This window comes from Schistocerca piceifrons, chromosome 2 (genome assembly GCF_021461385.2).
Source record: "Schistocerca piceifrons isolate TAMUIC-IGC-003096 chromosome 2, iqSchPice1.1, whole genome shotgun sequence".
NCBI lineage: Eukaryota > Metazoa > Arthropoda > Insecta > Orthoptera > Acrididae > Schistocerca > Schistocerca piceifrons.
This window is the reverse complement of record NC_060139.1, coordinates 137,776,034-137,799,006: the sequence shown is the minus strand read 5'-3', so window position 1 is coordinate 137,799,006 and position 22,973 is coordinate 137,776,034. Positions and strand designations below refer to the sequence as shown.

Below are 22,973 nucleotides of genomic sequence, written 5' to 3'. Positions count from 1 at the left end.
AGCAAATGGGTGTCTCAGCCACAGCGTTTACCGGAAACCCACCCACACAAACTGATATCTGCACGCTACCAGCTATACTATCCTTCGCAGAAAAGTTCTGTTCGGAGGACCTTAGTGCATCGAGCCGAAACCGTCTCATACTCTGAAAACTTTCAGAAGGAACAGAGCCACATGCGGAAAGTATTCAAGGAAAACGGCTACAACAACCACCAGATTTCGCAAACTACCTTTCCGAAAATACGTAAGCAGAAAGACTCCAAGAAAGACTTTAAGAAGTTTGCGTTCTTGCCGTTCTGTGGTTCAATAACAGGAAAGATAAGCTGGCTCCTAAAGAGGCATAAAATCGATTTGTTCTTCAGGGCTCCAGCAAAAATTCGACAACTCTTGAGGCCTGTGAAATACGACGTAGGCCTCAGAACGCCAGGAGTATATAAAATACCATGTGGATGTGGACGGTTCTATATCGACCAGACTGTGCGTACCATTGAAGAGCGCTATGTAGAACACGAGAGATGTTCTTGACGACGGTACCCAGAGAAATCAGCGGTAGCAGAGCACGCATTAGGAAACGGTTATCGTGTTGCATTCAAAAATGGTTCAAATGGCTCTGAGCACTATGGGACTCAACTGCTGTGGTCATCAGTCCCCTAGAACTTAGAACTACTTAAACCTAACTAACCTAAGGACATCACATACACCCATGCCCGAGGCAGGATTCGAACCTGCGACCTCCGGACTGGAGCGCCTAGAACCGCACGGCCACCGCGGCCGGAGTGTTGCATTCGACGAGACATCTATTATCACACGGACTAACAGTTTTTGGGATAGCATAATAAAAGAAGCGATCGAAATAAAAATTTGTGACAACACGCTCAATAAAGGCGGCGGCCTGCAGCTAAGCACAGCGCGGGACCCGGCCATCGGACGGTTGAAGCGGGCGCAGCGGCCGCAACACGCAAACATTACCATATATGGTGCCGGAGCGGGTACCAGTGACGTCACAGAAGTCAGCGCGGCTATATAAGGATGGCAGCAGCAACAAGAAGATAACACCACTTGACAACGGCCGAGGAGTACTCGGCCGAAAGCTGGTGCATTTTAAACCACTTGACGCGACTGGAAGCCCGAGAAACCTTTATTAGGTAACTGGCCTATGCCAAAATGTAAATGCTTCTATTTAAGTGTATTTTGAGGGGAAGCGTCATGACTCCCACTGGATCCGCTCCTGTGAGACAGGTTCTCATACTTCAGCGACCACCAGGAGAGAGCTTGTTCACACAAAGACTTCACATGCCAAACAGTCAGAGCAAGCTGACACAAGACTCCAAGTTTATTGGCAATGTGCAGCAGATCATGTGCATCAAGACATCCCAGTACTAGAGAGACCGATTGTGAGAGAAGCAAAAATGTCTCTGCACATCGGTAAGTTAGCATAACTTGTAGAGAGCGATGTTATGCTGGAAACACTCTGGCCTCTTTCAGGTCATTTTATGCTTGGCACTGAATAGTTCCTCTAGATCAATGGTCGGCAAACCACAGTTCGTGAGTGATATACGGCTCTTTGGCCCACTGAGTGTGGCTCTTCAAAAAAAAAAAAAAAAAAAAAAAAGTTACCGCTGTCTGTTAAAACAGTGAAAGTTACAACTATCAAAATGTCTTCTAATATAACCAGCCAGCAAGTCAAAGATTTTAAAAAAGATTTTAAAGTGGTTTCTGCTTTATCGACAGCAGTTGTCAAGTCTTTTAATATAATTTATTTCATCTACAGGTTCTAAACAAAACCTTTTGTGATTAAATCCACAAAATAGTGAAACACATAGGGAGGGTATAGCAAATGCTGTATTTGGGGGCTTAGGTGGCCAGGGGAGATGTGACAGTTCTTCGTCGTGCTCATAAAACTATTGTGGACGATGTATGTATGATCAGGAACCTTGTCGTCTTGGAACACAGCATCACCATAGGGGAACGAACATTGTACTGTGGGATGGACCAGACTACCCAAAATTATCACATAATCACACAATCCTTGACAGTAATGACGCCTTGCAGAATAACCATGGGGCACATGGAATACCACGATGTGGCTGCCTGGATCATTACTGAACCTCCGCAATGTTTCTCTCCTGGGACGTAAACTCAGTCATAATTGGAAATACTGTGCAACAAGGCTCATCCAACCAAATGATTTTCTTCTATTGCTCCACAGCCCAAGTTTTATGGCTCTGGCATCACATTTACCTCCGACGGACATTCACATCACAGATTTATGCTTTTGAATTCTAGCTTGCCCTGTAGTTCCCTGTTTATGGAGTTCCAGTCGTGTGGTTTTGGTGTTGGTAGGTTTCGTGAGTGCAACACGCAGTTCTGTAGTGACTTTTGCAGCAGTTGTCCTTTTTCTTTTCGTCACAATTTCCTTCAATAACCGTCGGTCACAAACACTCAGTACACACTTTCGTACACAATGCGACTTAGCAGATGACGTTTTTCAGTTTTCCTTGTGCGCGGTATAAATTTTCGAAATAGTGGCTCTAGAAACACCAAACACTTTGTCTATCTTCGTTATGGAAGCACCATCATATGAGTACCAAGAATTTACCCATGTTCGAAGTCACTTAGCTCCAGCATAATGCACTCATAACTACACAGAGCACTGTGTGGTCATGACTGACATTTGCAATGTTTTGTCCATCATCTTGGATCGCTATCTTGGATTCTGACATGATACAGGCTGTATTGGTAAGCGGCTGGTGTTATCTTAGATTGATACATTGCATTCTGGCGTCGTACAGACTGTCTTAGCATGCAAAGGTCGCGTTTTTGGATCGCCATTTTAGACTCTGACGTCATACAAACTGTTCTTGAATTTCATACCAACAGAAAAATGCACTATCTTGGATTTCCTCCCGATTTATAGTCAAGACAACAGTCCTATTCCTGAGTGAAATCGTAAGGAGAGAGGGGGGAGCCAACATGTAAAACAATTGGGTTGTTTTGAATTTCTCTGAATTTTTTGAATTTTACACCATTTTATACACAGGTCATTGTCAGAGAGGGAGGAAGCTGGCAACAATGCACAATATCATCGATGTCGTCATTGGAGGTGGGACAGAGTGGTGGTAGTTCCCTTTGTTTCAGAACCCGCACAGCTATACTTCTATCTGAAGTCCCTGTCAATGCATGGAGCAGGTTGGCCACCTACCTTGCCCCAGCGATCGAACTCACACAGCTGTACCACTCATATCAGTCAAATGCATGGTCAATTATTGTTTTAAACGGTTTCCCAATGATTCTGATTTCTTGCCAAGTTAATACCATGATGACAAAAGACAGACATGACACCTGATGAGTTACAGCACGTTATTAGGACGCAATAAATTTCAGCTAGTAATGGCGAATACACTGTTCAAAAATCAAAAGAGGAGGACATTTATTTGGAGCCGGCCGAAGTGGCCGTGCGGTTAAAGGCGCTGCAGTCTGGAACCGCAAGACCGCTACGGTCGCAGGTTCGAATCCTGCCTCGGGCATGGATGTTTGTGATGTCCTTAGGTTAGTTAGGTTTAACTAGTTCTAAGTTCTAGGGGACTAATGACCTCAGCAGTTGAGTCCCATAGTGCTCAGAGCCATTTGAACCATATATTTGGAAAAGATCTGGACACAAAAGTAGGTACCAACTGGGAGAAATCATGCTCAGACAGACATTCCGAATCTTATACTGGATCATAAGGTGTATCCAGGAGCATATGCAGTACCAACTCACAATTTAGTAATGATGAAAGGCAGACTGAAGTTCAAGAGTATCGTCCAGGATGAATCAATGTGGCAAGAAGTGGCATACTGATGTACTGAGTGATGATGAGATGTGTTCGAAGTTCTCAAAGGCGGAGAGATGCACTTACCTTGCGGAATTCCACTGTTGACCACTTTTGGCTCAATAACTTGCACAGTACCATCTTCAAGATAAAAATATATTCTGCACTTTCGTATTTGGTAGGCGTATCCTTTCGTTTCTTCAACAGACTCTTGAAAGAAGCCATCGAAACAGAGAACCTGAAAAATAACAGGATCGCTGTAGTTTTTTAAACAGTTTCGAGAACAAGTGCCACTACTACATCCGATTTTACAGATCAGTACAGAAAACAGTTACTATTAGTATATATTTACAGTGAATAATTTACACTGCACCATGTTTCATATTTATAGCCAACGTAAATTTCCCCTACACGCGTGATACGGTGGCCAGTTACCATATCCCTGACGTATTTGGTTGAATATTATAGTTATCAAAAGTGTTGCTACAGGGTAGTCTCTTGCAATTTCTACCACTTTCCACCTGATGAATGGTAACTGAATTAAAAAGACAAGAATGCAGTTATGAACTGTAACAAATATTTGTTCTACTTGCACATCTGTAAGCTTCTTAATACACGGAAGTGACAAAAGTCATTCGTTAGCGATATGAATATATACAGATGGCGGTAGTATCGCGTACACAAAGTATAAAAGGACAGTGCGTTGGTGTAGCTGTCATTTGTACTCAGGTGATTCGTGTGAAAACGATTCCGACGTCATTGTGGCCGCACAATGGAAATTAACAGACTTTGAACGGGGGAAGATAGTTGGAGCTAGACGCATGGGGCTTTCCATTTCGGAAATAGGAAATTCAATATACCGTGATCCACAGTGTCAAGAGCCTCCAATGAATACCAAGTATCAGGTGTTACCTCTTAATCATCTACAACGCAGTGGCCGACGACCTTCACTTAACAACAGAGAGCAGCGGCACTGCGTAGAAATGTCAGTGCTAACAGACAAGCAACAACGCGTGAAATAACCGCAGAAATCAATGTGGAACGTATGACGAACGTATCCGTTAGGACAGTACGGCGAAATCTGGCGTTAATGAGCTATGGAAGCAGACAACCTATGCGAGTGCCTTTGCTAACGGCAAACCATATTCTACAGTGCCTCTCCTTGTTTCCTGGCCAGATCGGTTGGAGCCTAGACGACTGGAAAATCGTGGGCTGGTCACATGAGTCCAGATTTCGGTTGGCAACAACTAACCGGAGACCCCACATAGCCATGGACCAAGGTTGTCAACAATGGGCTGTTCAAGCTGGTGGTGGCGCCAAAATCGTTTGGGCTGGGTGTCTGGTCCAACTGAAGTGATCGTTGACTGAAAATGGTTATCAGAAAATTGTTATGTTCGGCTGCTTGGAGACCATTTGCAGCCATTCATAGACATTATGTTTCCAAACAAAGATGAAATTTTTAGGGGTGACAATGCGCCACGTCAGCAGACTACAATTTTTCCCAATTGGCTTGAAGAACTTTTTGGACAGTTCGCGTGAGTGAACTGCCGACCCAGATCTCCCGATAGGAATATCATCAAACATTCAAGGGACATAATAGCGAGGTCAGTTCATGCAGAAAATTCTGCATCACCAAGCTTTGGCAATTATGGACGGCTACAGGGGCAGCATGACTCAATATTTCTGCAGGGGACTTCCAACGACTTGCTGAGTCCATGCCACGCCGAGTTGCTACACTACGTCGGGAAAAAGGAGATCCAACACGATATTAGGAGGTATCCCATGACTTTTGTCACTTCAGCGTATGTAATAAAAGACAAGGAGCCAAGGGTGTGCCCAATGAGTTGCCAAACCGAACGCATATCTCACAGCTTGCCTCGGCAAGAGCACGTGTTAATTCAGTAGCAAGTGTCGGACTTATTAAAATATTCCGCGCTATTATTCCGATGCAGGATGAAAACCTTCTTGCAACCCAACGTTTCGTCGCCTCCTGCGGCGAACATCTTCAAAGAGGGGGGGGGGGGGGAAGGGGGGGGGGCTGTGGTACCTTTTTCGGAGGTCCAATGCACACCTTGGGTTGCAACTGACTTACTGACTGAAGCAAAATTCTGTTTCTGCGTCCGCCTGGGCACATGGGCCGTTACCCACAACTGGATACCAATCACGCCCCACGACAAAACGAGGTGCTATAATAACAACAGAGGACAGAGCGAGAAACATTTGTGAAATGCAGCTGCTCGGCGCGGAATTGAATATCTTACCGAGGGTTGCTGAAGAATGGGTATTAGTCTGTTAGACAGGGAGAGCATTAAGAAAACCACAAAAATGAAAGTGTGTAAAACACAGGGTTTTCCTCATGTTCATTAAAGGCGCTACCTAGAGTAGGAAAGCGCTGAAAAACGCAGCAATTTACGGGATTCCGTGTTGTAGTGGAGACGTGTACGTGGCTACTACTAAAAGAAAGATCGAAAAATGACTAACACAAGAGCAACTGTAAAATGGGAAAAACGGAGAGCTCAGATTTACCAAACACGCTTTGCAGACAGATCACCGGATTCGAGTTGATAACACTTACAATAGCAGCCACAAGCTGATACTATGAAAGGCTGCACAGGAAGGCCGTAGAGATTACTAAGTAACCGAATCATTTTACTATGTAAATTGGAGGGGGAGAGAGAAGAAAGGAAAGGAAAGGAACTAATGACGTCAGCTGCATCGGGACTTTGGTGCGGAATCAGCGGTGACGAGTGAAAATACTTGCCGTACCGGGACTCGAATGCAGAACCTCGTGCTTAATAGGCAGCTGCATTACCCACTGCGGCAACTGCACACATGGTTTATCGCAAATGCGAGAACTACCCCGGCTCGCTCCCTGTCCGACTCACATTCCCTCCTAGCGCCACCTGTTCACAGTCCCCGCCCATGTTCTCCATGCTTGTTAATTTAAATTCCCATTGGAGGTCATAGGGCCCATGACTCCGCCCGTCCCAAAACAAGACAATTTTCCTATACGCATGTATATTTTTACATGTATCAGTTCCTAAGTTTCTCACTTAACATCAGAAAACCGAATCTCGAAAATCGCATGGAACTACAAGCTTTACTCTATGCGGCATGTGTTTCAGTTGCTTGCATGAGGCTCTGGACACATATCAAGTTGTGGTTCGTCTGGATGAGGAAAGTATTCCATCCAGCAAAAGACCCCCATTCACAAGCTGGCAGTACATAGGTAGGACCTGCAAACCATTTGAAGTTGCATAAGGAAAGACACTGCACAGGATCGCCAGCCAGTTGGGAATATTTTGGGAATTGGTTACAAAATGTTTATGTCAAAAGTTACCAGCGGCGTCTTTCAAACACTTTCTCAGTGGCGTACATACCTGGTGGAATGTGTAAACGTCAGCACCATATCACTCTTTTTGTTGTTGCTGTATACGTAAACACCGTGCCACCCTTTCCGTGCAGACAAAACTATCTACATGCGCTACCCAGACGACAAAGAGGAAACATGGGAGACGAATCAAGTGTGTGGTTGGCGGAATGTCTTGAAGGGCAGGGAGCAGCGAAGCCGCTCTTTTGTACTTCAGCTTTCTGCTAGAGCGGAAAGCTCACAGCGTTTATCTCCGGTCCTGTTCACCGGGACCACCTACTAGCCAGAGGAACGTGCACAGCCTCCTCTCAAGCTCCCTTTCTACACGTAGACTGGCAGTTATCCTTCACTGCCGCCCCAAGTGAGCCCTTCTGTATAGCGTAATTTCAGAATATACCCTTTGCAAGAGAATTAAAGGGTCACTTTTTGGAAATCCCGTCATTTTCCCCCAATGCGTCACAGAAGTGTGAAATCTGGCTCATCCTTCCTTAGTAAGAGCACAAAGGAGAGTCGCCGTGCGACGTCAACGTCGGGCTCGGCGACGCTTCAAACAGCAAGGTGTCGACAATGAAAATCAAATGATAGGGCTCAGAAGTTCATGTGAGGTGTAAAATGAGTTAATGATATCACACTGGCACCAAATTTCAGAGAATTCTGCCCACCGCCACGGTGGATGTGTGCTTACCCATGTTCCACCCCTTCCCTTAATGCACCTGCGATGGAGATCAGAACGCCGTCGGTCAGCATTGAAATCATGCGACTTTATTGTGGGCGTCCAAGCAAAACATTTCTGACACACCGTTCAGATACGACCCGAAGAGGCACCAGAAGGGGGCATAGAGGGTGTCATTCACATTCTGCATGACCACGAGCAGGCACTAGGGCAGCAGTGGAGTGTCACTAAGGTGTAGAGTGCCAAAGGTGCCACCAAGGGGGTGTTGCCGAAGTAGGGGTCTTAGAGGGACTCCTTACCGTTTTATTCATGCACTTGTCAATATCGCAACCCCTAGTGATGACTGCATCGGAGGACGCGAAACAGGAGGATTGCAAATCCATAAACATCCTTTTCTGCTTCGCATCACGTCCAACTTTGGTCGAATAATTTTGAACGCTCCATAGTGATTCCACCCTCTATACCAGAGTAAAAACTGCAGTCGCGTTACACTTCAATGTGGGTTTAATGAGGCTACAGCCATACTATGGCCACTGAGAATGGGTGAATCGTACAGGGAATGTCAACAGCGTCAAATGTTGTCAAAAACGTCATTCTGTTCCACGTCGTACGGCAAATTGCCGTTTTTGACCGCGAAATGTGTGTAAATGAACGCCTCAAGGGAAGGGATGGTTTCATTGACACCATTTATGCTGCCTCTTGAGGCCTTTTCGTGTTGCTTCTGAACGGCACTGTGTGTGAAACGTTTTCCTCTGCCACTAATAAGAAAACCACCTCACTTCAACACTGAGCGCCGCGGTTCTGATCTCCATCGCAGAGGGGTCAAGAGGAAGGGTGAGATGTGGATAATGGAGTGTAGGAGGTGACGACTTACCAATCGTGAGAAGCGTTCACGGTAGTGTAGAGCAAAACTGTCGTGAAATTTGGTGTCAGTGTGCCATCATTAACCCATTGTACATCTCAGATAGACTTCTCAGCTCTGGCCTTTTTTCGTGTGTATCGACACCTTGTAGTCTGAAACGTCGCTGTGCCATGTGGTGAGGTCGCAGGCTGCCATACGTTTGCACTATTTCAGAGGACCATTGCAGTGACCTTTGACCCAAATTTTATACTTCTGTCTCGCTGTGAGTGAAAATGACAGGGTTTCATAAAAGTGACCCTTAAGTTCTTCTGTACAGTGTACAGAGGGTACAGTAAACTTCGCTCTTTAATTTCAAGCAACCTCCCTTCCCACGGCCCCTCTTCCATCCTGACCAGGCTCCTCTTCTCTTACGCCTGTACATCAGAAAGAAAAAAATATACATCAGGAAGACTGCGTTTCCCGAAAGTAAGTGGAGAAGATGAAGAGAGGGACGATATTCCCCCCGCCCCGTCTACACTCTCACATAGCCACAATGTGTAGGCAGTCGTAGTGTTAAGTGAAATACTTATAATGGGAGTGCATACTACGATGTAGTGTTGTGTAAATTACGACACTGTCAAACTTGTGAGAGTTTGTTGCTATTATAATTCTTAACTTAAGTGCATGACCTAGTAAGTTCCAAAATTTTCGGTCAAATATTTTTAAAATAGTGTAATTTTCAGAACTGCAAACCGTACTAAAGTGATGTATTGAGTACTAATATAAAGAAATTATTATTATATTAAAACATTTTATATATTTATTGTTATTATTAAAATCGTAGTTATCTGTGGTCCGTTAGAAATGAGGATGACAGTAAATTATATTTGGGGGAGGGGTCAAGAAGAATAAACTAAGAAACTATGACACCTCACATTTCAAAACCCAAGCCGAGATCTGCTCGTGACCCCACTAAGATTTCATTTTCACCTCAACCAGTCTGTCACCTTTCAACCTAGCCAAGACTTTAGGCTACACTACAAGCCACTCTGTCACCATAACCTACATATCCCAAAAAAATAATACACACGTAAAACAAATATCCGCAGTGTTCTGTTGTCTTTTTGCAAGTGCATGTATTACATCACACCACAGTATCATCAATAGTGGAGCAATTTATGTCATGGCACAGTTTATGCATGTGAGCTGTCACTTTCGTGATTACCTTCTCCCGTGCTCCCCTGTAATCCGACTACACTCTCCCCACAGCCCTCCTCCACCCCTACGTCTTTCACGAAATTGAGTGGCTGAGAAAAGCTGTCGCAGTCAGTTCTTGTGTTATAAACAATACATCAAAAATTACCATACAAGCACTTCTCTCAGCAGACCTTAGCTTTTAGACGTTGGATAAACACTTCCCGACACAACCTGTGTTGTGGAGAATAAGGACCATTCACTGACACCAATTGTAAAGACCCAGCGTATGTCAGGGCACTAAGCATCAGTATGGGGAAGAGAAATGGTGAGAGAGAGGGACGATTTACACTAGGGCGTACAGTTAAACAGTCATAGTATTGACAGGTGCTTATTCAAGCAGCCTTGTACAGCTTTATGGCCGTCCTCATGGCTGCACTGGGTGCTTGCAAATGCAGACGACTGCAGAATGCGCTGACGCCCCAATGCATCAGTGACCTGTTGGCGTGGGTCATTGACAGCAGCTCCTGCAATGCCAAGCAGCCCACAAGCGGGCGACACCATGTGTGCAAACAGTGGTGAAGAATGAGTGTGACCTGCCCAGTTCCTCTCGAGTCTTGCCAGCTACACACCTCCACACCTACTCATGGTCCCCATGTCGTGTGCTCGAATGCAGTAGTCAATACCACATGCACACTGGTGAACGGTGGTGCCATGGTCAACCCCCTTCCCCTCCAGGGACCGGTCAGGATGATGGTCGATGATGACATCTAGGTGGGCTGTGAGGGCACACCTCCTCAAGTTGGATCATAAACAGTTTGCAGTCCACTGGCCAAAATCCCTGCACCCCAGCTCCATGCATTGGTGAAGTTTCCCAACTTCCGCTGCCGCTAAGCAACATGTAGGCATGCCTCACCAGAACTTGATGAGTCATTCAGTGAGTAGGTAGTCAGCCGATCTTCAGCACTAAGGATGAGTCATGGTTTCTCTGAAATTCAAGAGCCCATCATCCTCTCCAGTTCAAGACACAGACAGAATGACAGGACGATTGAATGCATTCAGCCTCTAAGCTCGATTATTTATACCCTTGTAACTATGCTTCTGAAGCAGCTGTTCTGAAATGGGATGAGTACATCTGCTTTATATTGCTTGTCGTGTCAGCTTTTCTTGGCTCGTTTGGCACAGAGCATGCGTCGCCAGGTGCAGTTAAATTTTCAACGAGTGAGGCTCTTTCTAGCATACAAGTGCCTGAATTACAAAATAATACTTCACTCTTGGTCTTTGTTAGCTGTTCCACACACTCGACCTGTGACCGATGTCACAAACCCCCACCTGCCAGAGTGTTTTATCATAATGCCAAAAATACTGTCCAGTGACGTACCTAATTAGCACATTGGCTGGGCTGGCCTCTACTGCCCGGTCGTGGTAAAGATAAAACTGTAAAAATTCACACTGCACACGCTGAACTTTTCTGGGATGCAGCACTTGGAACAAGCAAGCTTAAGTGAGATTTTTGAATTTTCTCTTGGAATAATCCAGATATCATAGATTTTCCCACCATTTTTGAATTTTCCATTGTTTACGGAAATTTGAACAACTATTTTCGAGGGAATTCAGACTTTTTTAGGTCTTAAATCCGACGGAGCTCACCCTCAAATAGTGATGCTATTTTATCCATTCCAACATGCCGCAGTGCTTCCAGGTGACAGCGCAATGCCCTGCCATCTGCTTGCAGGATGATGGCAATGTGTTAATTGAATTAAGGTACACTTTGGGGTCCCTGCCTCCCTTGAACGTGTCCAGAGTAATGTCTGACTGTGGCTGGCATACTTGTGATAACTGATTCAAGGCTACCATACACAGGCTGCCATCTGCGGCCACAATCCGCATCTGCGTCCCTGAGCTGTAGGCTATCAGCTTCTGACGAAAATTGAATCAACGTGAGTGGCGTGTTTTTCTTGCTGCATATCAAGTACTGGCGAGGGGTGGGTGAAGGTTGCGCTAACCATGTGTTGCAGTACGACTCTCTCTCTCCTGAAAGTAAAACCTCATTTGCGTAATCAGTATCAATATATATTATAAAGTAAGTGTACAGTGTGCATGCTGCTAGAACTCAGAAACGAGTTTCGGTACACTCAAGGGAGTTATATGGTGTGGTATCCCTAGATTCCACACCCACGAAATGACGGGATTTACCTGAAAGGTGTGCTTTTGAAGATGTAAGGGCTGGGAAGTTTCGCCCTCTAGAAGTTTCTAGAACATTCCACAATGATACGGGATGTTCTGGAATATTCGGGAATTGTCTCGAACATTCGGAAAGATTCCAGAATGTTCAAGAACATCCCAGAGCATCCCAGATCATTGTAGAACATTCCAGAACACTCTCAAATGTTGTGGAATGTTCTGGAACATTGTGGACCATTTTAAGCCTTTCTGGTACGTTCTCGAATTCGACTCTGGTTGGGCTACCCATTGGTAGGTATGTATAAAGCAAGACCCGTCGTGGATTCGAATGTCAATTTCTTAACAGTGACGAAGTGAGAAACCGAAAAGATAGTGCAGTGAGTGAATAAAAACGAACAGAGACGCGTGAGTTGTCAAAGTGATACAGTGGCTGAATATAAATCTAAAATAAAGTGTCAAAAGTGTATAAAGTGTACGTTGTCCTCGATGGTGAGTGTTCATCGGAGGTGAGGGTATCATCTGGAGAGCCCCAGGGAAGTGTGGTAGGTCCGCTGTAGTTTTCTGTCTACATAAATGATCTTTTGGATAGGGTGGATAGCAATATGCGGCTGTTTGCTGATGATTCTGTGGTGTACGGGAAGGTGTCGTCGTTGAGTGACTGTAGGAGGATACAAGATGAGTTGGACAGGATTTGTGATTGGTGTAAAGAATGGCAGCTAACTCTAAATATAGATAAATGTAAATTAATGCAGATGAATAGGAAAAATAATCCCGTCATGTTTGAATACTCCATTAGTAGTGTAACGCTTGACACAGTCACGTCGATTAAATATTTGGGTGTAATATTGCAGAGCGATACGAAGTGGGACAAGCATGTAATGGCAGTTGTGGGGAAGGCGGATAGTCGTCTTCGGTTCATTGGTAGAATTTTGGGAAGATGTGGTTCATCTGTAAAGGAGACCGCTTATAAAACACTAATACGTCCTATTCTTGAGTACTGCTCGAGCGTTTGGGATCCCTATCAGGTCGGATTGAGGGAGGATATAGAAGCAATTCAGAGGCGGGCTGCCAGATTTGTTACTGGTAGGTTTGATCATCATGCGAGTGTTACGGAAATGCTTCTGGAACTCGGGTGGGAGTCTCTAGAGGAAAGGAGGCGTTCTTTTCGTGAATCGCTACTGAGGAAATTTAGAGAACCAGCATTTGAGGCTGACTGCAGTACAATTTTACTGCCGCCAACTTACATTTCGCGGAAAGACAACAAAGATAAGATAAGAGATATTAGGGTTCGTACGGAGGCATATAGGCAGTCATTTTTCCCTCGTACTGTTTGGGAGTGGAACAGGGAGAGAAGATGCTAGTTGTGGTACGAGGTAACCCCCGCCACGCACCGTATGGTGGATTGCGTAGTATGTATGTAGATGTACTTAACGTGTTTATTTATAAAAAGTTGATTTGATTTATATTTTAGACTAGGCCCAAACGTAAAAGCAGAGATCTTGTCAGTTCTGAAGCAAAACGGCGAAAACAAAAAGAACAGCGAAAAAACGAAACAGACAAAGAGCGCGAAGCATGTTTAAATTCCCAACGAACGAGAATGAGTACTCTGAGAAGCAGAGAAACCGAAGGACAACGAAGTGAACGGATTGAAGAATCAATAACTGCGACACAATGTTAGAATAAAAGACTGCGAAATCAAGCCAGCCATGAAAATACCACATTCCGAGAAGCACGGACGAGGACAAGTAAACAGTACAACCTAACAAAAGAAGTATTCCACTACGACCCGACGAAAGAAAATAACAAACACAAACACGTCGTAATCGGAAAAATGGATAACATCTGCCAATTTTGCAACACGAAAAAATTCAGTAGAGAAACGAAGTACTCTGTTACATGAATGGAAAAATTCGATTACCTCCACTAGAAGCACCTCCGCAGGAATTTTTACATTACGTAACCGGGGAAACTCCAGAATCAAAACACTTACACTAAGTGATTAAAAGTATCCGGGGACTTACAAGTTTGTGGCGCCCTCCTTCGCTAATACAGGAATTCGGTATGGTGTTGGCCCACCCTTAGCCTTGATGACAGCTTCCACTCTCGCAGGAATGCGTTCCGTCAGGTGCTGGAATGCTTCTTGGGGAATGGCAGCCCATTCTTCACGGAGTGCTGTACTGAGGAGAGGTATCGATGTGGATCGGTGAGGCCTGGCATGAAGTCGGCATTCCAAAACATGCCAAAGGTGTTCTATAGGATTCAGGTCAGGACTCTGTGCAGGTCAGTCCATTACAGGGATGTTATTGTCGTGTAGCCACTCCACCACAGGCCGTGCATTATTAACAGGTGCTCGATCGTGCTGAAAGATGCAATCGCCATCGCCGAATTGCCCTTCAACAGTGAGAAGCAAGAAGGTGCTTAAAACATCAATGTAGGTCTGTGCTGTTGATAGTGCTACGCAAAACAACAAGAAGTGCAAGCCCCCTCCATGGAAAACACGACCACACCATAATACCACCGTCTCTGAATTTTACTGTTGGCACTACACACGCTGGCGGATGACGCTCACCGGGCATTAGCCATATCCACACCCTGCCATCGGATCGCCACATTGTGTACCGTGATTCGTCACCCCATACAACGTTTAACCATTGTTCATTCGTCCAATGTTTACGCTCCTTACACCAAGCGAGGCGTCGTTTGGCATTTACTGGCGTGATGTGTGGCTTATGAGGAGCCGCTCGACCACGAAATCCAAGTTTTCTCACCTACCGCCTAATTGTCATAGTACTTGCAGTGCATTCCGATGCAGTTTGGACTACCCGTGCGATGGTCTGGATAGATGTCTGCCTATTACACATTACGACCCTCTTCAGCTGTCGGCGGTCTCTGTCAGTCAAAAGACGAAGTCGGCCTGTACGCTTTTGTGCTGTATGTGTCCCTCCACATTTCCACTTCACTATCATATCGGAAAAAGTGGACACAGGGGTGTTTAGAAGTGTGGAAATCTCACGTACAGACGTATGACGCAAGTGACACCCAATCACCTGACCACGTTCGAAGTCCATGAGTTCCGCGGAGCACCCCATTCTGCTCTCTCACGATGTCTGACTACTGAGGTCGCTGATGTGGAGTACCTGGCAGTAGGTGGCAGCACAGAGAACCCAATATAAAAAATGTATTTTTTGTGGGTGTCCAGATACTTTTGATCACATAGTATATATAAGAGTGTACAACGCCTGCTTCCAAATGTCTTCTTTCGTTGTCACTTCGATCAACATTAACATAGATGAAATCGATTATGTTTTTTTCTGTCCATGGACAAATCTGTCACAACATGGGATCATTATTACCAATTATTTATCTAGCGTATGTCTAGAGATACGACATCTATTATGACTGAAATTTACATTTGTATGTCTAGATAACGAATGTTGTCTATAGTTTGTGGAGTCGCGAGAGAAAAGTCACTAGCACTGCCATTATACTTTCTCGTCCTACAGTCGATGATGTGCTGGATCGTTTGTTGTGTAGCACCACAGTCACACTCAAGGGTTGAAGTTATGTTCCACTGGAAGTGGTAGGCTTCACAATTCCCATGGTTGGTTTGGATTCTGTTTAGTGTGGACCATTGTCTGCGAAGGAGATTGAAACCAGGTGGCGGCGTCTTCTTCACAGGAGGCATTGTTGGGCAGCATTTGTCGTTAAGTCTCTTCTGCCACTCAATGGTAGTTTTGTAGTTGCTGTTCTTCAAATTCATGCCATCTCTTGTTGGTGGTCTTCTCGAACGCAGGCGACTAGTAGTATTCCAGGATGTGCAGAGGATCCTACACAAATATAGTCAACTGATTCACGTGTACAAAACAGCACTTCTGACGACTGTAAAGTTATAACTCGAGCCGACAAAGGACCGCGTGGAGAAGACGAACGTCGATTTAACGCACCTCAGATACACGAAATCATCATCGTAATTGTGGACAGCGAAAATGCAAGCTGTGAAATAACTGTACAGCGGAGAAAGAAGGACTATAGCGCTTTACGTTCATATGATGCCCTCCAATAGCCGTTAATATTTCTGCACGGAGAGGATGGAAATAATTTTAATGTGAAAACAAATTCAACCTGAAAAAGGCGTAGAAACAAACAAAAAACTCCCTTCCAAGGAGTTCTACGCTCACCGCTTAATGATCAGAGACAGCCGGCCGAGGTGGCCGTGCGGTTAAAGGCGCTGCAGTCTGGAACCGCAAGACCGCTACGGTTACAGGTTCGAATCCTGCCTCGGGCATGGATGTTTGTGATGTCCTTAGGTTAGTTAGGTTTAACTAGTTCTAAGTTCTAGGGGACTAATGACCTCAGCAGTTGAGTCCCATAGTGCTCAGAGCCATTTTTGATCAGAGACAATGAAATATACAATCACCTCGGCAGCACTCGCCGTTTATCCCAATTCCTGATAGATATGTATGCAAAACTAGAGGCGGAACGGGCACCTTACATAAGACTGAACCAGAAGAAACTACCCACAGAAGAAAACATCGACCTTCGGGACGCCATCATAATGAGGACATTGGAACAATGGTAATCTTACCGTCATCATAATAGGAAGTCCGAGACATAAGCACGAATACACTCAAAATGCCATGATCTATGTAAGAAAATATGGATGACACGATCTCTTCGTAATGTTCACATGCAACACGTCATGACCAGAAATCAGAGAACAACTAAGATACGGACAAGCCCCCACGCATCGACACGACGTAATGGCCCGAGTTTTCTCACGAAAAGAAATGAGATTTATTGAAGCCAGCACAAAATACCACATTTTTGAAACCGTTAGATGCTGGATGTACGCAATCGAATGGCACAAACGAGGGCTGCAACACTCACACAGTCTCATTGGCTACACGCCAGAATTCACTCCGCGGATATCGACAAAATCATCCAAGCTGAACTTCTCAATGGACAAGGAGATCCGGAACTGTACGACATAGTAGTGAAAAACATGATTCACGGACCATGAGGGCCATTAAACCGGAATTCACCATTTATGACTGATGGAAGAAAAATGTCAAAAATATCCAAAACCATACCTGGACGACACACAAACCGCCGTTGATGGCTATCCCAAATACAGAAGACGATCACCTAAAAACGGTGGCTTCACAGCAAAAATACGAATACGAGCCAGCGACGACCTGGACATGGATAATTAATGAGTAGCGCCATATAACAGACTGCTTTCCAAAATGTTTCAGGCACACATAAACTTAGAATACTGCAGTTCAGTGAAATCCATCAAATATGTCTGTAAGTATGTGAACAAAGGCAGTGACATGGTAGTATTTCAAATAGCCAAAGACAGCGAACAATAAAACAGAAACGACGACATCTTCATGTACCAAATGGGAAGAAACATCAACACTAACGAAACAGCGTAACGGATTTTCAGTTTTTCCATACACTAACGCGAACTAGCTGTGCAACGTCTAGCAGTACATTTGGAGATTGGATAGACAGTGTACTTCACAAAAATCACCACCAGAAAAATTGCATGCGAGCCACCTCAGAACACAATATTAACAGCTTTTTTGCCAACTGTTCCAAACGATCAATTCTCGAAAACATTACTGACTGTCGACGTCCCTACCTATTATACATGGAACACAGGAAGAAAAATTTTACAACGACGCAAACAAGTTATTCCACTAGAAAATCATCCAGGAATCATGAAAACTGGCGCACTAGTCCGAGCATACACCGTACATCCGAACAACCCTGAATGTTTCTATCTCCGGATGTTGCTACACGAAATGCTGGGACCAACAAGTTTCACAGATCTCAAGACTGTTTATGGTTACCTAGGTTGTATGTCAGACATACATATAACCATGCCAACACTTAGAACTACTGGAAAACGACAACCACTGGGAATTAACACTTCACGAAGCCTCACTCACAGCCTCAGCTGAACAAATGAGAGACTTACTCGCCATAATTCTAACAACATGTAACCCATCGAATCCAAAACAGCTTTGGGACTCCTTCAAAGAGAGTATGAGTGTTGAAATACTGTACCAAACCCTAGAGGCTCATCCTGAACTGACCGTTGAATTTAACGACGTCATCTTCAATGAAACTATCATTTGGCTAGAAGCAAAATGTTTAACAATAAAAAACCAGACTTAAGTACAACTTTGGAAGATGCTATCAGTGTGCTGAACTTCGAAATTACAAAGGAAAAATGCTATAACATCAACAAACTACTACTTCAATACTTGCTCACAAAAAACACTCCTCAACGACACTCACAAGCAAATTTACATCATCGTGGACAACACTGGTGGAATTATTTACTTGGTCGCACTACGCGGTACCGGAAAAACGTTTCTGATAAATCTATTGCTGGCGGAAATACGTGCTAAACAACACATCGCGCTTGCACTGGCACCATCCGTCATTGCATCCACAGTTGTGGAAGGAGGACGAACTGCCAATTCCGCCCTACACCTAGCACTGACCCGCTATGTAAAATCTCAACAGCATCTGGACGGGGTGAACTGCTAAAGCAAGATAAAATTATCTTCTGGGACGAATGCACAATGGCACATAAAAAAAACCACTCGAAACCATGGACAAAACGTTACAAGACTTACGAGGAAACCCTACTCATACTCTCAGCAGATTTTCGACGGACACTTACAGTTACCCCCAAGCCAATACCAGCAGACGAGATCAATGTATGCTCAATCACATCTCTGTCCACACATACAAATACTGCGACTAACAAAAAATATGAGAGTTGCACTATCGAAAGACGGAACAACACCACATTTTGCTCAACAACTTTTACAAATAGCCGAAGGCACATATCCTACTGAACAGACGACCGGCCTCATTAACCTCAACAGCAATTTTGCCACTGTTGAAAACGAACTCATCAACCAAATTTATCCAAACATTTTTCACGACTGTACCAATCTGGACTGGCTATTTGAAAGGGCAGTATTGGCAACTAAAAATAATATTGTCGACGATATCGACTTTAATATTCAAAAGAAAATTCCCTGTGAAGAAATGATATGCAAGTCGATCAAGACGATGGTACACATTGAAGAAAGTGTGAACTTCCCTACAGTGCTTCTAAACTCTTTTAAGTACCAGTAACGTCATTAAGTTGCCTTTGACTTAAAATTGGATCTCCGATCATACTACGCAGAAATCACAGCTCACCAAAATTATTTAATGGAACAAAGATAATCTTCAAACAGCTATTAAATAACATCATCGAAGCTAAAATTATGAGTGGAAAGTACCAAGGACATGCATTATTTATCGACAGAGCACCACTGATCTCTACTGAACTGTCATTCCAATTCAAAGGATTGCAATTTACAATCAAATTAGCCTGAAGTCTTATAACTAACAAAGCTGCAATACTGCAGCATCAACCTCAAAGACTCCTGCTTCTCTCACAGTCAGCTATATTTAGCTTGCTCTCGAGTAGGAAATTCGAAAAATTGTACATATATACCCCAGATAACAAAATGAAAGTTGTTGTTTATAAACAAGTATTGTAAATAGTTAGAATATGTTTTCAATAAAAAATTTTACCTCTTATACTCTAACAAGTATTGTAAATAGTTAGAATGTGTTCTCAATATTTTTTTTTACCTCTTATACTTTAAAGTTTATGCTTTTGTTCCAACTACTACACAATCTCATATCAACTCCCTGAGTGAAGCCTGGTACCCCAGCTAGTTATCCCATAAATTTTGTACGACATACATTGATCTACTACTACCATTGGGTACAAAACAAAGGTAGGTTCAGCTGACCCCATTCTGCAGCTTACTTCTTACAAACATGTTTTTATTAGATTGCTTTCTTGTCTGTCTGTTTGACTCTTAGGTAGAAATCCGCTGTTGATTTTAACCTACCTTCCCTATGAGCTAAAGAATTCAAACCTTCAACATAGCTCAAAATTGGACGACAAAGTAACATAGTAATGTTAATTCGCTTTCTTGTCTGGCGTGTGTCAGAGGGTGATTTGCGTAGGACTGCCATGTCAACCGTTTTCTGTTCCAGTCACAGATGGTTCACAGGAAGAACGATTGCTGATAAACCGTTGTGTGAAATAAAAATGGTATTTTCACGAAAGATACACATGAGGAAAAAATATATTGACTGATTCAAGTGAAGAGAAACTGAAATAATCCAGGAATTCATCACATATCGCTACAGCAACCTCATCAAAATGTTCGAATTCGATTAAGAAATTTCATACACACAAGACTAAAAAGCAGAAAATAGTTATTTTAATAAAAAATTTGTTTTTAATATACCATGCTTTAGAATTGGCTTCAAAGCATAACACAATTTCTCCTAGCCCCATACAATTTCCTAACGCCCTACACATTCTTGGGAAAATTTGTGATTGTTAGTTATTGACAGCTGCGAAAATATTTGTAAGATTTAAAACGAAAAAAAAAAACGTGGAATGCATGCAAAACATTCTTGTTTCATGAGTAGTTCACCTCCCTAATATTACCCATTGCAAGCGCCCCATTTTTTTCGTTTTAAATTTTGCCAGTAGGTTAGTGGTAAATTACCTCACGTGGTGCTGTTTCAGCTACTGTGTTTTACCTTCCGTTCTCTACTTTTTAATTCAGCCGCAATGTGCCTTTAGACCACATTTGTCTCCCAAGTCTGAATGATTTTTTTTTTTTAAGTTTCCATGCTTGCTCTAATGTTTAACCTATTCAGATACGCTAGTGTTCTCATTCTCTTCTGATAAACGTCTTCACCTTCCACCACTAAGTCAGTGTGTCGCAATGTTTTGCTTTGTAGCACAGAATTATGGAGTTTTGTCAAAATTTTGTTCTGTCCAGAGCTATACTCTACATAATTTATAATACAGCTTACTGTATCTCTTAACCCCCTCACCACGTGAGCTGTAGTAATGTGTAATCCATTTCGACACAGTATGCACAGGCCGGCACCATCATAGGTGTCCAAAGTCAGTTCTGCGTGCTGGTAATTCGAGAGATGGTAAAAACCTGGAACACTGGTCACCTTGTGTGTTCCACTGCTTCGATAAACTTTAGAAATGACATTATAGGAAATGGAGGAAAAACATTCTATGGACATGCGTCTGGAAATGGACGGTGGCCACAGTAGACGGCACTGACGAATGACAGTTCCTCTGACCACGTGCCGTGTGTTCTTTGCGTGTTGCAGTCGTGTGATTGACACAGCGTACTGTAAAGCAGCAAAATGGTCCGGTATTCATGTCGGGAACAAGCCGAGATGGTGTACAGCCGAGTAGATGAACACGGTCGAGAGGCAGCACGGTTATGCCAAAACAACAAGTACCCTCACAGACGCCAACCACATCACACAACATTTCAAGCTCTTTTTGGGAGTTTGCGATCATGGATTCTTCCAAACAGACGAACATGCAGAGAGGCAGCGGACTTCACATACACCAAATTTGGAGGACCGGGTTCTACATGATACTGAGACTACACTAGTACAAGCTCCAGGCACATGGCCCACCAACATGATGTAAGACAAAGTACGATTATGTGTATCCTGCATGACAACTTCTACTATCCGTATCATCTGCAATCCCATTGAGCCCACTTTGAAATATCTGTTATGACGTGGATGTGATGCAGCACTGTACTGTATCTGGGTTGATTTGTTATCCTTGCACGTACACCGTCCATTTCCAGACACATGTTCATAGGACCTTTTTTCCTCCATTTCCAGTCAGGAAACCGTCCCTGCAGTTTGTCAGTTTTATTAATGTTCACCCTGTGTACTACTGTAAGTTGTTGTTTAAATTAAGGAATAACTTACACAGCAGGTTAGGGTATTATGTAATGGCATTTCTGAAGTGGTTACTGTATTCTCCTCACTTAGAAAATACAAGAGTAACCACACCTTCCCCATGTAGTCAATTTAATTCTGGACTAAGTAGATAATAGCCAAAGAATGTCATTTAGCTGTCTTTCGATGATCATAATGGTCAGATAATACACTGTGCAACAAAATTAAAAGGATCACTTTTCTAAACCCCGTAATTATTTACCATTGCGACGTATAAATTTGAAATTTGGCTCAGAGGTGTCTGCAGCCTTTCTCTGTAACGATGCAAAAGCGTGGCGACACCTCAAACAGCAAGGTTTCGACACATGCAGAAAAGGCCAGAGTGCAGAAGTTCATGTGAGGTGTAAGGTGGGTTAATGATGTCACATTGCCACCAAACTTCATCACAATTTTGTCCACCGGCACTCTGGACGTGTCACATGATTGGAAGGTCGTCGCACCCCCTCTTAGATTTCGCCCCTTCTTTTGACGCCTTCGCGATAGAGGTTATAATGGCGACGCCTACCTTTGAAATCACGCAGTTTTGCTATGTGCGGCAGAGGAAAACACTTCAAACACACCACTGCTCAGAATGAGTACGAAAAGCCTCAACGGGTGGCATAAAGGGTGTGAATGAAACCACTTTGAGGCGTTGATTCCTAAACATCTTGCCGTCTAAAACAACAGTTCACAGTGCGATGTGCAACAGGACGACGTTCTGGACAATCTTCGATACTGCATACATCCCATGGACGCTTCAACCCTTTTCTAAAGACATCGCAGGCCATGAACCCCACTGAATGTGATCACACCCCTTTAGTGTGCAGTGTGATAGCATTTTTCACTCTGGTGTACATTATGAACTGCAAGCAACAGTTCAAAAAATGGTTCAAATGGGTCTGAGCACTATGGGACTTAACAGGTGAGGTCATCAGTCCCCTAGAACTTAGAACTACTTAAACCTAACTAACCTAAGGACATCACACACATCCATGCCCGAGGCAGGATTCGAACCTGCGACCGCAGCGGTCG

The 22,973-nt window shown here is 43.8% G+C and overlaps 1 protein-coding gene across 1 annotated transcript in view; it reads right to left on the bottom strand.

Annotated features, from left to right (window-relative positions):
* Positions 1-22,973, bottom strand: part of LOC124775193 (EF-hand domain-containing family member C2-like) — a 237,019-nt gene that overhangs the window by 140,587 nt on the left and 73,459 nt on the right. Inside the window, exon 3 of the mRNA XM_047250033.1 lies at positions 3,897-4,047. Within this exon, the coding sequence (XP_047105989.1) occupies positions 3,897-4,047 (151 nt within the window). The remainder of the gene's footprint in view (positions 1-3,896; positions 4,048-22,973) is intronic.